The sequence below is a fragment of the Desmodus rotundus genome, chromosome 6, assembly GCF_022682495.2.
Source record: "Desmodus rotundus isolate HL8 chromosome 6, HLdesRot8A.1, whole genome shotgun sequence".
Classification (NCBI taxonomy): Eukaryota; Metazoa; Chordata; class Mammalia; order Chiroptera; family Phyllostomidae; genus Desmodus; species Desmodus rotundus.
The window spans coordinates 103,944,589-103,961,237 of NC_071392.1; the positions used below are offsets into that span (position 1 = coordinate 103,944,589).

The 16,649-nt window shown below is 51.5% G+C and overlaps 1 protein-coding gene across 7 annotated transcripts; it reads right to left on the reverse strand.

Annotated features, from left to right (window-relative positions):
* Nucleotides 1-2,195: 2,195 nt before the first annotated feature.
* On the reverse strand, nucleotides 2,196-15,282 carry SLC2A10 (solute carrier family 2 member 10). Of its 7 annotated transcripts, XR_006655332.3 has the most exons (7): nucleotides 14,810-15,281; nucleotides 7,699-8,982; nucleotides 7,021-7,143; nucleotides 5,913-6,048; nucleotides 3,920-4,947; nucleotides 3,455-3,504; nucleotides 2,203-2,633 (listed from the first exon to the last, which is right to left on the reverse strand). XR_006655332.3 is itself a non-coding variant. In XM_045194824.3 (6 exons), the coding sequence occupies exons 1-5, from the start codon at nucleotides 14,811-14,813 to the stop codon at nucleotides 3,462-3,464; spliced, it is 1,590 nt and encodes a 529-aa protein (XP_045050759.2). In that variant the 5' UTR covers nucleotides 14,814-15,282; the 3' UTR covers nucleotides 2,221-2,704; nucleotides 3,455-3,461. The 7 variants fall into 7 exon arrangements, 4 of the variants coding, with proteins under 4 accessions (XP_024415495.2, XP_071077841.1, XP_045050759.2 ...); XR_006655331.3 differs by having other exon boundaries at nucleotides 2,199-2,704; nucleotides 3,455-4,947; XR_006655330.3 differs by having other exon boundaries at nucleotides 2,200-2,633; nucleotides 3,455-4,947.
* Between the last annotated feature and the right edge of the window lie 1,367 nt (nucleotides 15,283-16,649).

Consider the following 16,649-nt stretch of genomic DNA (forward strand, 5'->3'; position numbering starts at 1 on the left):
TTTTGACAATCCAGAGAAACATTAATGATCAATAAAATTCCTTCTTATTCTACTACTTAGAGATAAACATTGGTAATAGTTTGTTGAGTAACGATTCAGAGTAGAAAATTCACGGACATCCAAGATTGGCGTGGGCCGCATCATTGAGACAACAAAGGCCATTTAGCACTGGGTTTAGCTTTCTGGAAAGTCAGAGACAGTCACCCAGCTGCCTGTCACCAGAGGCTCTGTAATCAGGGCGGTTTCTAGCCACCTGAGCAATGAAACACACACGGTGTGTTATTCACCTTCTACCATCTAACTTAGAGGTTTAGAAAAATCTCTTTCTTGCTTTAGATATTGAAACTGTATTGAGCAGCTTAACATCGGTGCGATATTTATTATCGCGAGAATAACACCCTACAGAGAGAGCTTTTGGGACCGCATCTCAGGAACCAGCAACCCAGACCGTCCAATCAGGAGAGCTGAGGTGGCATCGGTCCCCAAATCTGGAAGGAGTTAGCAACACGGCAGTGCCAAACCCAGTGGGAACACACACGCAGGCTCTGAAAGCCGTTGGCTGTACGTGCAATAACACTCAGTAGAGTCTCAAATATTGTCCCGGAAAAGAAAGAATTCAAATGACCAGTGAGAGAGGCTGTATAAAGTGGACAATTCAGGGAGACCTGAATCTGAGTCAACAGATGTTTTAATACAATTTTAATACAAAGCAGAGCTAAAGAGATTATAAAATAATCCTGAAATTTGTGTAATATTTTGGTGGGCTGCCACTCATCTCATTATTAAATAAACCAATTTTTTAAGAACTAAATTTGATTTCATTATTTCATTTCATTTAGAATACAAAGCTTTCAACATAGCCACCTACTTGGGAATTTTCGCATCTTGTGAGGATCGGTTAGAAGCAGAATGTCAGCTTTTCCACTTCAGATTTCACAAGCAGGAAAAACTCCAAACCCATGTACCAAACCAGCCATGAAAATTCTTGTCTACCCTGGACAGGACCCAGCGTGTGGGGGTCTGGAAACACTTTCGGAGCGGGGCGCTGGGAAAATGTTGTGCCTCACGTCAACATTCCACCCTCCTCCTATGCCACAGATGGAAAAATATTTGCTCTGGAAAGCGGAAGGAGCAAATACAGAAACTGAGTCAGAACAGGGTCTGGGGCAGCCCTGGGGCAAAGGAGCCCTGCCCACAGCTGGGGGGAAGCTTCAGGGGATCCCCACTCTCTACGGGTGCACTGCCCTTTACAGCTTGGAACGTGATTTCCCATCTGGTACCTCAGTCCGGTGTTCTCAGACTTTTGAGGTAGGGCCTGCCGGTGCCTCCATTTTGCAGATGAGGGAACCGAGGCTCAGAGAGACGAAACTAGCAAGCAGCCGAGGCAGAACTCGAACCTGGTGTCCTGACTGCTCACGTGCACTTCTGAACCCTCCCTTTGGACCAGGTCACCTCCTCTCTATGTAGCCCATCGCACCCCCAGCCCTGCCTCCTGCAGCTCCCCTCAGATCATCTTTGTGCCAGGGAACCCCACGATCCTGAATCGCATCGGAACCAAGACATAAGTAAACCCTACGGTGAACACCAGGGCAGATCGCCCATCTGCGCAACAGGTTGGAAGGCAAGTCACTTTAAGGAAAAGTAAGTAGTCTGTGTCCTGCAATGTGGCAAACAATAGGCAGGTGCTGAGTGTGGGGCGTGTTTGAAAGGGCTAAGCAGAGACCAGGGGCTGAAATGATTCTGGGGTTATCTGGGAGAAGAATTTCCCAGCATCCACCCTGCAGGTCAGTGAGCAGACCACATCTCTTTCCTGATTGGCACTAGAGATCTCTGAGTACATAGTAGGTACCCCAAATTAAAAATACCTTTAGATGCCCCCCTTTCTGAACGGCCACCTGGCCCTTGCCCTCATTATCCTCGTCACCACTCTGAGCACCTACTATGACCCCAACCTTGAACTAGTGGTGGCCACAGAGCATCTCTGAACAGTAAGTATATTGGGGGGAATCCACCCAAAGGCTAGAAAAGCATTTCTCCTAGGCTGACAGGAAAGGAGAATTGAGACAGGTTTGGGAGTCCCTGGGGAGAGAACCGGATTCAAAGGGGCCCCATGGACAGATCTTAGCAGTGACGTGCTGGCAGGTATCCAACAATTGCTCTCCAGGGGAAAGTGTGTGTGTGTGTGTGTGTGTGAAGTTTACTGGGATGAAGAATATGTTTGTTGCACAAAATTTTCAAATTTACAAATAATATCCTCACTTTACTGAAAATACTCTTTATTATAAATTCCATATCACCAATTAATTCTCACAGAACGTTTATTATTTTCTGCCAAACTCCTGTACGCACGAGCAGCTGTGATTGACACTGAGCCTCGACTGCACAAAAGTGGACTGCGCATTCCTGCCTGCTAGCAAGCCGACTCAGCAGGAAGTCGCTCACAAGTGCGGTTCCCACACGGGCGCTGGGTGCAATTTCTGCTCTCGTTAATGAGTCCAACGAAAGGAAACAGTGAAGGTGGATGTCGGGGCACCTTCATCACTGACATGAGCAACTTGCTGGCTGGATTGGATAACAGCTCACATCCTGGAGCAGCATTTCCTCCATTTTTTGTGCCACTCCCAAGGTATTGGCTTTAGACACAACAGGCATAGTTTTAAGTTTAATTGGCACTGTTAACATTTTAGCCATCACGTTCTTAGGACTGTAAAACCAACACAACAATAAATCAAGCCCGGATTTTTCATGTTCCCCAACCTCTGTGGTGCGAATGCACTCCCCATGGCCAGTTTCCAGGGACCCACGTGACGTCATTGAAGGCGGGACCAGGAAGAAATGCTCAAACTCTCCCCTATGTCCCTCCTGAGATACAAGAGATGTAAATAACCTCAAGAACACGGGTAATAGTAAAATGTGGTAAAATAAGGAAGTGATGAGTTTTTAGTATTTATCTCCTTTGTTTTTAATACAATTTATTTAATTATAAGTTTAAGGAATTTAATTTCTTTTAATGGCTGTGTTTAACAACCAGCTTGCAAAGATCCTGAAAATTTAACAATCAGCTCTTATAAGCCAGTGCAAGCTGGCTCCAGCACACCACTGGATCTAAGGGAAGTACAGATGCCCAGGCTTAAAATGCTCCAGTTTAGGGTTTTCCGACTTCATGATGGTGTGGAAGCAATATGCATTTGTACTTTGAATTCTGACCTTTTCCTGGGCCAGTGCTATACAGTTTGATACCCTCTCAGGACACTGGACAGCGGCAGCAAGCCTCAGTTCCCAGTCCGTCACTCTACCACGAGGGTAAACAGCCGATACTCCACAGTGTATTCATTTTGTTAGATGATTGTGCCCAACAGGAGGCTAATTGATGTGTTCTGAGCATGTTTAAGGCAGGCTAGGCTAAGCTATGGTGTTTAGGAGGTGAGGGGTATTAAATGAATTTTTGACTTACGATGGGTTCACTGGGACGTAACCACGTCATAAGTCAAGGAGCATCTGTATCTAGAAAGGAGAGGAGAGGGGTTGAGGGACCAGAGTCCTGGGGGGCTGCATCAGCACCCAGGTGGGCAGGCACAGTGACAAAGCCTCATCCAACGCCAGCACCTGGAGCCTACTCTAGCTCTTCATTCTCAGCATCCAGGAACTCCTTGCCAGTCCCTTTCTTTAGTGACCTCTGGCCTGAGCTACCTGGTCAATCTCTATCTGACTCACCTGTTGGGGGACAATCCTTTACAATGTCCTGAAGGAGGGGGCCTGGGTACTGAGGTGAACATGCGGCCCCCCACTCCTTGACTAGTTGAATGGGACCAGCTGAAGACCTTCCTGAAGGGAAACAGGGTTACATACACCCCTTGGGGGCATAGTCACACCCTTACTGAAGATGCAGACACTGGAGCTCGAGGGAGCTATTACTCACCCAAGGCCTACAGCTGCCAAGAGGTGCAGGCAGCACTGACAACCAGGTTCGCTGGCCTCCAAAGCATCTTTCTGAATGAAAAGGCAACCAGCACCATCCTGGTGTCAGCTCCGGCGGCTCATTCCACGCTCTTGGATTTTAGTGCACGTGACTCTGGACGGCCATTGACCTTTCCGCTAATAAAACTTACATCCCCCAGAGAGATGACACGTGACTGGAGAGCAGTGCCCATGCTGAATATTTGTTGTATTACCAGCATTTAGAATCCCAGCTCACCGGTGTCAGAAGAGATCTTAAGAACAACCTGGTCCAGGTGTCCCTCTGTACACATGGGGGAAACTGAGGCCCATAGTCACAGAGCAATGACACCAGCAGAATTGGGCCTAGAACTTGAGCCTCCTGTGAACCAGTCTGGGTTGCTGGTGAATGGTAAAGCTTCTGGGTAAGAGCATTAGAGGGATGAACAAAACTGATCTCTAAGAGCCAAACCCCCCCCCAAAAAAAACAGGCTTCCACCTCACTGAAAAGTCCCAGCCACATGAAAAAAGAGAGCAGAGAATATGGTTTCCTCAGCTGGGGTTTAAGGGGGATACCAGGCGAGACTTCCTGCCAGGACTGGCACCCCAGAGATTCTTTGAGAAAGCCCAGGGAACAGTGGAAACTCCATAAGATGTTCTCATTATAAACACTGCAGAGATGTGCAGAGTCAGTGGGGAAACTGGGGCAAGAAGGCAGCTCCTCAGAAGCCCTCAGAGCCTGAGACTGAACATGAAGACTTCTGGGTTCTCAGACTTCCGTCCTCTCCACCCGAGCACAAAAGACCTCCTCTGGAGCAGGGGTCAGTGTCAAAGGACCACCTAGAACTTGTGCTCTGGGGCCCAGGCAAGCAGGGAGCTGGAGACAGTCTGCTAAAACCATGGTTCCGGCATTTTCCAAGCAGACGGACTCCTCAGGAGGCCCCAGAGACCTTGATGCGGCTGTACTGGACACCAAATGTGCCCTGCCTGTGGCCAAAGCTCGGGGCAAACCTGTCAAGCAGAGGTGAGTAGTCAGAGGGTGGCAGGGCCTGGGAGTCTTCCTGGAGGAAACGGGAATGGAACATGCCCTGGGACCCCTCATCCCATCCCCGCCTCACTCCTACCTGTCCCTTCCCACTTCCTGCCTTAATGTACATTTCCATCTTCTGAATTACCTGACTACTCCTCTGGGTCTCCCTGGGCCTGCTCTTGCTTATTTTGTTGACTTGCTTATTTTCTGTCCCTCTCCCCCATTAGAATGGAAGCTTCATGAGGATAAGGGCCTTCTCCATCCTATTCTCAGCCATATAGCCTATGGCCCAGGACACCGCCTGGCACATAGTAGGGGCTTAATAAGTACCCACTTGCCCTGGCTCATGTGGCTCAGTGGTTGAGTGCCCCTCCGTGAATCAAAGGGTGGCCTGTTGGATTCCCAGTCTAGGGCACATACCTGGGTTCTGCACCAGGTCCCCAGTTGGGGGCATGTGAGAGGCAACCACACATTGATGTTTCTCTCCTTTTCTTTCTCCCTCCCTTCCCCTCTCTAAAAAATAAATAAAATCTTTTAAGATAAATAAATGCCCCCTGAATAAGTGGATTAAGCCCATAGTTCTTTGCTTGAGGATTTAAAAGGCCAGTCATAATGTTTGGTTTCGCCAAGCTTCCAGGACTCGAAGATTCTCTGGTTTTAGAGATTCTACTCTTCCAACCTCTGGGGATTCCACAATGGCACAATTTAAAGGTTTAATCTGGGCTTAAAGTCAAAGGAAACTCTGCTGTAGGAAGACACGAAGGCAACTCAAGCAAACCAGCTCCTGTACGAAGACAGGACAAAATGCACAGGGTCCGGGCAGGAGAGAGGCAAGAAGAAGAGAAACTCGCTTTCTTGCAGGGGGAAAGTATGCCAGCTGAAGTCCTGCAGCGGAGGGCTCAGGCTCGATGGGACTCTCCCTCCAGGCCCGCCCTGTCCCCCTTACCGTCGCCTCTGGAATTGCTGGTCTATCTCTGCCAACGACTGCCCTTTTGTTTCAGGGACAAATAAGTAGATGAAGCCCAGACCAAGGACAGCGGTCAGCCCGTACAGCAGGAAGGTCCAGGACAAGCCGATGGTGCCTGGGAACAGGGGGGAGGGGAGGGAGAGTGGGCGGCGTGCGGCCAGCTGGCTGGTTCCAGGTCGCGCAGGGAAAGTGGGTTCACCTCCAGAGGAGTCTCAGAGGGTCGCTTTGCAGAATGACCAACAACTGTCAGATAAGGGCCTTCAAGCAGGAGTAGGACTGGTTGACCCAGAGGCGGGCAAAGGGTCAGGGCTCAGACCACAAACCCTGACAAGGGCATTTTGTCTTTTCTGTGGATGCCCGCACACCCACATCTAAAACTCTACCAGTGGAGTGCGCTCGGGATCTGAAAACATGAACGTAGGGAAAATAACACTCCCCTCAGCAGCGAACCAGTGGCAGGATGCAGGCTTGGCAAAGCCCAGCTCCGAAAAGAATCTTCTCCCTTTATCTGACACCAGTTTCCCTTTGGGGAACGACTCCGCGCCAACCTCTGGTCCACTGGTCGATGAGGCCGTCTCCATTCCCCCACCCCAACCCCAGGGTGGGTATATGACCCAGGCCGGGAGCCTAGGGTACAGAGACAGCCCTCCAGCCACAGTGATTGGTTCAGGGGTGGGCATGTGATCTTGCTAAGCCAATGAGAAGCAGCTCCAGGTCTCGGGGAGGAGCCACTGGCAAAGAAATGCTCTCTTTCCAAGGGGCTGCCAAGCTGAGGAGATCTGTGGGCGGTCATCTTTGCCCCCCGGAGGTGTCTGCCTGAGAATGAAGCCCACCGTGTGGGAAGCAAGCAGGGTGGAGAGAGATTAAAGATGGCCACAGTTGTACTGGAGCTTCTGGATCAGCCATGCTTGAAGCTGACGGCCCTCCTTACAAAAATATTCCCTTTGGTTCATAAACTGGCTCACGTCAGGTTTTCTGTAATTTATACCCGGACCAATAAGGAAGCCCTGTCCCTGTTGGGGGGTGGGGGACATTATTCCTGCATCTAGAAGGAACTGGACCAAGGAATTAGGTGAAGACGACTCACCGATGAGGTCGAGGAAGGAGAGGCTGATGAAGAGGTTGGCGGCCCAGTTGAAGCTGTTACAGAAAGCGAAGGCCCTCCCTCGGATCTCCGCGGGGTAGATCTCGCTGAGGACAAGCCAGGTCACTAGGACAGGAGGGCAGGGAGGGCTCCTAGGCTGGGGCCGGGGCGGGGCCTGCACCCACGGTCCAGCGGGCAGCCTCCCATTGGTGTGATTCACATGGTGCCGGGCTTCTGACACCACATTCTCCCTGCTGCTTCCCGACGGGGCTGTAAGCATCCCTTTAGCATGACCAACAGTCGTGGTTTCCCCGGGGCACACGAGGGTGCCCGGGACACAGGAGCTTCAGTGTTGGGCAAACTGGGATGGTTGGTCACCCTATTCATTAAGTTGCCTTCAAGTAAGATTTTTGAGTGAGCTAGCTATCCAGGAGCTAATTCAGGTGTTATGAAGCCTGAAGCTTAACCAATCTGGGGGGTTTTCAGTAAAAAATATATAATCAGGCCCCTGTCCTCTAAAGGAGTGTCTGCAAATAAGCAAGGGGTCCTGAAGCTTAAGCTTCACTGGCTTTACATTCAAGGCCCCACTAGTGTCCTTCTGAGACCCTGAGGGATACTGTCCCCAAGGTTTCCCCCAGGAAGGGTAGAAAGCTGAGCGACCTGCAGGACACTCCCACCTACCTGGTCCAAACCCAAAGGAGAAGGCGCTTACAAAGAGCATCATGCAGACCAGCGCGGTCCAGTGCAGCAGGGCTGGCCCTGGGGCAGGAGAAGGCGGTGCCTGGGATGCGGTGCTTAGGGCTGGCCCAGGAGGGGTTGTGGGGTCCCCACCTCTGGGGTGGCGCCTGGTTTTCTCAGAGGTTGATGAGACTGGCTCCCCTTGGTTCTTGCTGGTTGTTGGCAGTGGATGTGAAGACAATCCCATTGGCTGGTCCGAGTCTCCAGGGAGGTTTGCTTGCCTGGTGGCATTGGGCATGGCCAGGCAACTTGGGCCTGAGTCCATGGGCACAGTAAAGCTGACGAGGCCTATGCCACAGACCGACAGGGCCATAAGGGCACAGCCAGCTAGTAATAGGGCCCTGCGACCCGCTCGGTCCACTAGCCCCATGGCAGTCAGGGTAGCTGCCACCTTTACAGCACCAAGCCCGACTGAGGCCAGCACAGCGGAGGATCCCCCACGGAAGCCGACCGAGTGAAAGATGGTGGAGGCGTAGCACAGCACATTGGGCTGCCCTGTTAGCTGCTGGAAAAGCACCAGCCCCAGCCCCACGGTGGTTCGGCCTCGCATGTTATCCCTTTCCCTGAAGAGGTCCAGAAAGGAGTATCTTAGCCTCCCCAGGCCCACCTTGGAGGCCTCACCTCCCTGGAGGGGGATGAGGTCCCTGTGGGCTGCAGCCTCATCTGTGCCTTCAGGGAGAACGAGAAGGCTGAGGGATTGCAGGACAGCAGGTGCAGCGGCCCAGCCGAACATATGCCTCCATCCCCGGGGGACACCGGCCAGTGCATAGTTGAGTGCGTAGGAGAGCAGGATGCCTATGGTAATGCCTGCCTCATAGAGGGACACCAGCACTCCCCGCTGCTGTGGCCCCACCAGCTCCGACACATAGATACAGCAGGCCATGGAGGAAAGGGAGATGGCAAAGCCAGCTGCCGAGCGGCCCAGGAGAAGCCAGGCCAGGGAACTGGCCAGGCCCAGGCTCAGGCTGCTGGCCAACAGCACCAAGTTGCTCCCGAGGATGGCATGTTTCCTGCCATAGTGATCGATGAGGAAGCCCCCTACCAGGGAGGCGAGGAGAGCCCCCAGGAGCAGGCTGCCCACCAGGAGCTCCTGCTCCAAACAGCTGAGCCCAAAGTCAAGTTGCAGCGGCAGCAGCGCACCCGATATGACTGCCAGTTCGTAACCAAAGGTCAAGCCACCCAGCAAAGACACAGAGGCACACAGGGGCAGGAGGGGTGGTGGGTGGCCTGGAAAACAAAAGTGACAGGGACGGAGGTCAGAATGGTTCCTTGCCCAGAGCCTCTACCCGTCCAACTCCCCTCCGTCTATCAATTGCTCCATCTATTCATCCAGCTACTCCATCCATCTGCCTACTCATTTATTTATCCATCATCCATCAAGCCATCTACTCATCATCCACCATCCATCCACTCCTTCCTTTATCCACCCACTGCTTCATCAATCTACACTACCCATTCACCCATCTATCCACTCACTGATCCATCTGTCCACCCCTCCATCCTTCATCCCCCCATTCACTCCTTCCTTCATCCATTCACACATCTATTTATGGATCAATCTACCCATCCTTTCATCATACACTCCTCCATTTATCCATCTACTCCACCCACCACATATTCATCCACTGATTTCTCCACTCATATGCCCCATCATTCACCCAAACATCGATCCATTTATTGATCTATCTCTCCACAAATGCATCCACACATCCCGCCATCTTTGTATTCCATCCCTTACGTACCCCTACCTGCACTCACCCACCCTCCCATCCAACCGTTCATTTAAAAACTTATTTATCTGGCATCTGCAATACACCAAGCTACATTCTTGGGGCTGGCAATGCAGTGGAGTTGTCAAGGATATGACGTTCTAGTAGGAAAAGGTGGATGGTGAACAAATAATATATGCTGTCACTTACAGAACAGGGAAAGGGGATGGAGAGTGATGGAGTGACTAATTTAAATAGGGTAGTCAGCTAAGGCCTCTCTGAAGAAAGAAAATTTGAGCAGGGGGTAATTAATGAAATGAGGATAAAAGTCCTATAAAATCTGGAAGACAAAAAAATACTCTAGACAGAGGGAACAGCAAGAACCAAGGCCCTGAAGCAGGACAGGTTTTAGTATGTTTGAACAATAACTATTAATATGAAAAGCTCGTGCTTATATGGTGCTTACTAAGTACCAGACCCTGTTTCAGGAGCTTTGCATGTATGTACCCACTTCATTCCTCATTTACAACAACCCCATTACACGTTATTATTAGCATCATCCTCCAAGGCACAGAGAAGGTAAGAAAGTTTCTCACGGTCACACAGCAAGTATGCGGCAGCGCTGATGCAGCTAGAGAGTGCAGGCGTTTAATCACCGTGCTACTCAGCAAGGAGGCCAGAGTGGCTGGAACACAGTGCGTGAGAGCGAGAGGAGAGGAGGAGGCAGGAGAAGCAAGCGGGGGCCAGATCAGGTGGAGCTACGTAGGTCACGAGGACAACGATGAATCTCACTGCCGGGGGTGGAAGCCTTTGCAGGCTTGAGCTGGGGAGAGAGTGATCTATGACAGTCACCAGCACTGTGGATATTGAGCGCTTAAAATGTGGCTAATGTGATTAGGGGAAGGAATTTTAATTGTATTTCATTTTAATTAATTTAAATGTAAAAACAGCCACATGGGGCTAGAGGCTACCATATCCACAGTTCAGTTATACAGTTTACTTTGATTTTTTAAAAAAGATTTATTTATTTATTTTTAGAGAGAAGGGAAGGGAGGGAGAAGGAGAGGGAGAGAAACATCAATCAGTTGCCTCTTGCACAGGCCCCCACCGGAGACAGGGCCACCACCCAGGCATGGGTGCCGACAGGAAATCGAACTGGCGACCCTTCGTCTTGCAGAACGACGCCCAACCAACTGAGCCACACCGGTCGGGGCTACTTTGAATTTTTAATTCACATATTTAAACTTAAATATGTCTGGAAGTATCTAGAGTAATCCGGCAGTTTCTATCTCACCCCATGCCCTTCAGGAGCCGGCCCAGCCGAACCACGCAGGCCTGACCACAGCATTCATAACACCATAGCCAGGTTTACAGAGTGTTTTCTGCAGACCCAACGGGTTACTGCACTTGAAACACTGCTCTGAGGGCTTTAAGAGCGATAACTCGTTTGCTTCTCACCACAACTTTTTGAGCTGGGGTTCTGTATTATTTATGAATGAGTAAACAGAGAGGTGAAGTGACCTGCCCAAGGTCAAAAGTAGCAAATAGCTGTACCTAGATTCAAAGCCAGGACATCTGGCTCCACGGTCCATTCTCTTCCCACCCCATTAGTAAATCTCGGCATGATATGATTTCAATCTGTCGTCTCTTGTTTCTGCCTCTCCTCGTCTCTGTTAGGCAATATTTGTGCAGGGGGAGGAGTATCATGGGTGGAAACATGCCCCCCTTTCTGCCCAGCCTTCTCCCCACTGCTCCTGCCCCCGAGGGAAATAACCTCCTGTGTTCACTGGCTGGCCTTGCCCCACCGGTTCATGACCATTGGTAAACACCCTGGGGAGATAATGCTGCCCGGGTGCTGCCCCCGCGTCACCTCCCTTGGCCCCAACTGCCTCCGTTCTTGGAGTTTACAGCCAGAAAGGAAGGTTCTTCCAGTCCACGTGAGGCAATCAACGGAAAGCACAGAATCTGTTTGCCATATCCTGGGTTCCTCCTGAGGTGAAAGGGAACCAAGCCAAAGGGTTCAGAGGCAAAGGTGACTGTCTACAGGTTTTCCTGGAAAACGCATCAGAGCAGATTCCAGTCACAGGGGTAAGAGAACAGCAAAAATAAACATGAAATGGAACAGTCATAATAAATCGTCGGTTACTGAGTATCTTCTGTATGCAACTTTAGGCGCCTCCTCTGGATTCATCTTCATAACAACGCTAGGTGGTACAGCTCCAGTTGTCCCCATTTTGCGGATGAGGAAACTGAGGGTCCGAGTGTTCTCACAGCTGAGAAGCAACAGGATCAGGACTGAAACACTGACCCATCTGACTCCCAAACCTACATACATAAGAGCTTTGCTAAACTGACTTAAAGCAAGAAGGGCTAATCAGAGATAGGTGGGGTGTGAGAGAGAGCAGGGACCCAGCGGGCAGAGGTGGAGGGGAGGTGAAGCTCTCAGGGCAACCCTATGTCACAAAACATAGTCAAATGATACTGTCATAGCAGCAGTCCCAAAGGAGTCAGGGCCATTAGACATCATTCCCACAAGTCTTCCTCAACTTTCCAAGCCACATTTTCACCTCCAACCAACTCTGCATTCTCCCTCCATTTGCTCACACCATATTGTGAGTTCATGGATGTGTCCTCCTTATCCTTATTAAAGTGGAGAGGACAGGACAGAGACACTGTCGCTGTGTCTCAGGGGGGTGGGGCGGGCAGCTTCGTCCTGACACCCAAGAGGGGCTCAACGAGGTTTTTGCTGAAAGAACCAATGACTGAGTGAGGGATGAGGGGGGACCACGACGTGGCATTCCAGGGGCTGTGTCAGGGACATAGGAACCTACTCTAAAGCTACACAGCAATCAGAGGGATCCTGTGACAGCCTAAGCTCGACAGTGTCATTCTGCTCAGAGCCCTCCAAGGCTCCCTCTTCTCTCTGAAAATAGCCAAGGTCCTTACCATGACCTTCAGGGTCCCCCAGCATCTGCCTCCTCTCACTCTGCTCCTCCCGCCACACCAGCTCCCTTGCTGTTCCTCCTCACTCCAAGCACATCTCCACTCATGGCTTTTCTCCGGCTCTCACCTCTGATGGGAAGCCTTCCCCTCCATGCCAAGGGCTCCTTTCCTCCTTCCCTCTGCTCTTCAATTGAACCTCACCTTCTCCTGAGCCCTCCCCTGGACCTCTATGCACAGTAGCATCCTCCGCACAGCATCCAGCACTTTGTGTCCCCTTTCCCTGCTTGTTCTTTTCCTCCATGATACTCATCACCACCTGAAATAACTATATGTTTTACACATTCGTTGTTCTCCTCTACCAGAATGTCAGCCCCAAAGAACAGGAATTGTTTGTTCGCCTGTCTCCCTGATGCTGAGGACAGTACGCGGCATATAGTAGGCACTCAATAAATACTCGTTGAATATATGGATGAATGAATGAGTGAACTCTGGGGATGCAGGAAGTCCAGAGAGAAAGGATCTTGGCTCCTGAGCATCTGGCAAGGTCCAGGGCCTGGAAGGGGCCGTGGGCAGGAATAGAGCAGATCCTGGCCCCGAAATTAGGGTTCTGGAGCCAGAGCTGGAGCTGGTGGACAGTTGTGCTGTTACCCTGCGCATGAGAGGCTGGGTGGCACAGCGGCCAAGAAGGCAGACAGGAGCCAGAGAGCTGGGGTTCTATCCCAGCTCCTCTTCTTCGCAACTGTGACCCTGTGCAGCTGCACTTATCCTCTCGGAGCCTCCCCATCTCTAAAGGAGGAAAATAGTGATGCCTGCCTCATATGCCTGCCTACCTTATAGTCAGCGTTAGCTAGTATGACTCTCCACACTAGCACAGGGTTTTTAAAACACAATTCAGGTCATGTCCCACTCAAGCTTAAAACCCTTCTCTACCTTCTTATGTCATTTGGAATAAAAGCCAAGCTTCTCACCATAACCTACAAAGTCCTGCATAATCCAGCCCTTGCCCACCTCTCTGGCTCTCCCCCTTGCTCCCTGTGCTCCAGCCACACTGCCCTGGACCACATCAGCTTACTCCTGCCTCAGGGCCCTTGCACTTGCTGTTCCCTTAATCTGGAAGCCCTTCTCTCAGATCTTAGCAAGCCCACTTCTTTTAAGTCCGAGACTTGTGTTGTTTGCCACCACCCAGCCAAAAAGCAGAGACGGGTTGGAATAATTGCGCTTTTATTACTTTAGAGGCCAGCAATCTGAGTAGGTGGCAGGTAAAAACTGTAACACCCACCTCACCTTAAGCTTTCAGAAGCAACTTTATACAGGGGAAACATGGGAATTTGGGAGGGGGAATTCTGAGGAGAAGCACAGACGTGCTGTTTCTCTGGAGAGTAAGGGGAGGAGGAGCTGAAAGGGGAGTCTGCAGCTTCTTCCAGAGCTGGCTCCCTTTGTTCCCTGTTATCTCTCCCTCCATTTGCGTCAGCCTTCCTCTCTTCCTGGACACCTGTGGTTTATGGCCAGGGAGGTTACAGTGTCCTCTGGTCAGGGAGGAGAGGTATAAACCATTTATTCTCAAGTGTCCTTGGTTAGGGGAGACCAGGTAGCTGTAAATTGCTCAAACTGACTGGCCTTCTTTCATTTTCTTGTCTCAGTTTCCCCATTCCACTCGCCCAGGAATTTTCCTAGCGTCTTACTACCTGTCTCAATATCTCAGCTCCAAAGTCTCCTGGTAGCAGACGCCCTTCCTTCCTGCTTAGCTAAAGAACCTGCCTCCCTCACCACTGTAACGCCACCTCATTCTATGTGTTCCTTGGAGACCCCAATGTTTGCCACACGGTAGGTGAATGAATGACAGAGTGACTCTCTGAGGCTCTGAATCCAGAGAAAAATATAAAAACCTTGGTCCCTGTAGCAACAAAGAAATTCCCTACACCCACACACAGTGCTGCATTCTAATCCCCTCTGTCTCCCTTCTGTTGAATTATTTCCAGAGCAGGGTTTCTCCTGTTTTGTTCACCGCAGCATCCTCAGCCCTGGTGAAGAGAGGTGTTCGGGTGAATTGATTAATGGATTTCGCTCCTTGTGGCGCCTCTATTTCTTCATCCGCGGGATAGAACGATTTCACTTGCCTGGGCTTGCTGTAAGGTTTGAAGCGGTTAAGAGAGGGCCTGGTCCACGTGAGCGCTCAATATCAAGGAAGGAGCTCTCTCAGGTCACTTTCATCTGGGCAGAAAGGAGCTTGGAAGGAAGTTCGCCCAGGTCCCTTCCCAGGCCCCAGGCAAGGCCTGGTGTGCGGGGCTCGCCGCCCGCCCCAGTGGGCGGTATCTGGTCAGGGGGTGCAGCAAGGGGCGGAGGGGCGCGCACTGATGGGATCTCGGGGACTCCCTGGCGGGAAGCGTCTGGTCGCGACTTACCCATGGCGAGCAGGACACCCAGGCGTGCTGCGGGCGCTGAAGGGCCAGGAGCGCATCCCCGGGCCGGTGTCCCCACAGTGGCTGCCGACAAACTTTCTGGCCGGCCCGCCTCCGTCCCTCCCTTTCTGCCTGCCCGCCCCTAGCGCCGCTGCCACGTAGGCCGGCCCTGGCCCCCTGTGCCTGGAGGCGTGGGAGAGGGGCGCGGGAGCCAGGCTGGGGGCCCCACTCACGTTCCTCCCGGGGAGGGATGCCTCCCACCGTCCTCCCCCAGGCTGCTGCCCACTGTCACCCCTGCTGGGGGCGCACACATGCGTCCCCTCTCCAACCGCCCCCCTCCCCTCTCAGGAAAGAGACTTCCCAATTACTTCAGTCCACATCAGTCTGGTCTCCAGCGTGTACACACACACACACACACACACACACACACACTCGTGCCTCCACGGTAATGGGGACACGCACATATCCACCTCAGCTGCTCAGACACTCTCCCAGGGATTCATCCCTGACTCATTGGACACAGGTTTGGACACCTCCCAAATGACACAGGCACCATGCCATCCATCCCCTTGGGGATGGGCCAGGAGAACAAAACAGACAAGATTTGTTTGTTCGTGTGTAAGTTGCTTTCTAGTGGGGAAAGAAGAGAGTTAAATAACAAGCCAGAGAAGTACCAGCTAAGGTAAAGGCTAGGCAGAGAATTAAACGGGGGCGATGGGGTGGGCACAGGTGGATGCTCAGCCTGGGGGTCTGGGAAGGCTGCTCTGAGGAGGGCTGAGCCCTCAGGTTCCCGGAAGAAGGAAGAGCAAAGGACAACCCTGCATTGGAAGGAGCTTGTGGAGTATTAAAAAACAAACAAAAAACAAAAAACCAGAAATAAAGCCGGCGTGTCTGGGACACAGCAGGTGACAGGGAGAGTCTAATCAAGCATTTCAGTAGCATCTTGAAAAATGGTTTCCCCTGAGGGTGTGCAGGACCTAGTGACTCATTTCTAACAAATAGAACACAGCAAAAGCGACGATGTCATTCTGGAGATTAGGTTCTCAAAGACTTCATCACGCTAACCCTCTCCTGATTTCTCACTCCTTCACCTGCCACACCATGAGCTGCCCAAAGGAGAGGCCCACGTGACCAGAAGTTGGGGGGGGGGGCTTCCAGGCAATAGCCAACCAAGGCCCATGACGATATAAATCCTGCCGCCAATCAAACAGGGATACAAACAAACAGAAAACACTGTCTGTGTGCAAAAGAGAAGGGGCTCGTAGGGACACCAGAGCTTATAAAAGTCAGATTCTCTCTCTTCTGAGAAGTCAGGAGGGCTTCCCTAAGGAAGTGACATTGGAGCTGAGAAGGCAGGGCTGTCTAGATGGGCCTAGGACACGAAGGGAGGGAAGAGCAGGGGGAAACAGCAGGTGCAAACGCTCTGTGGCAGGAGGGAGCCTGGCAAGAAGGAGGGAAGGCAATTGTGTTGGGAGATTCGAGGGTAAAGGGAGTTTAGTGGGAGACGAGTCTGCACGCAGGACCCCGCGGGTCTTTATTTTAAGTACAGTGGGGAGCCATTGAAAAGTTTTAAACTAGGTTTCCTGCCGTAGAAGCCAGAACCAGTCCGACTACAGCAAGCCTGAGACTTTGAAACTATGTTTGCACGGTGGATTTTCCAACGGCGGGGTTCAGGCAGATTGGGTAGCTATAGAACTAGAAGGCTATGTGGACGCTAACGATGAGCGAGAATGCAGCCGCACACCCGGGAGGCTGGGCGATAAATCGAGCTGGTGCTGGGCGAACTTTGAGTAGTCTGGGCTGATGGAAGTTGCTGAAAACCGCAGTCTGCCACCACGAAGGG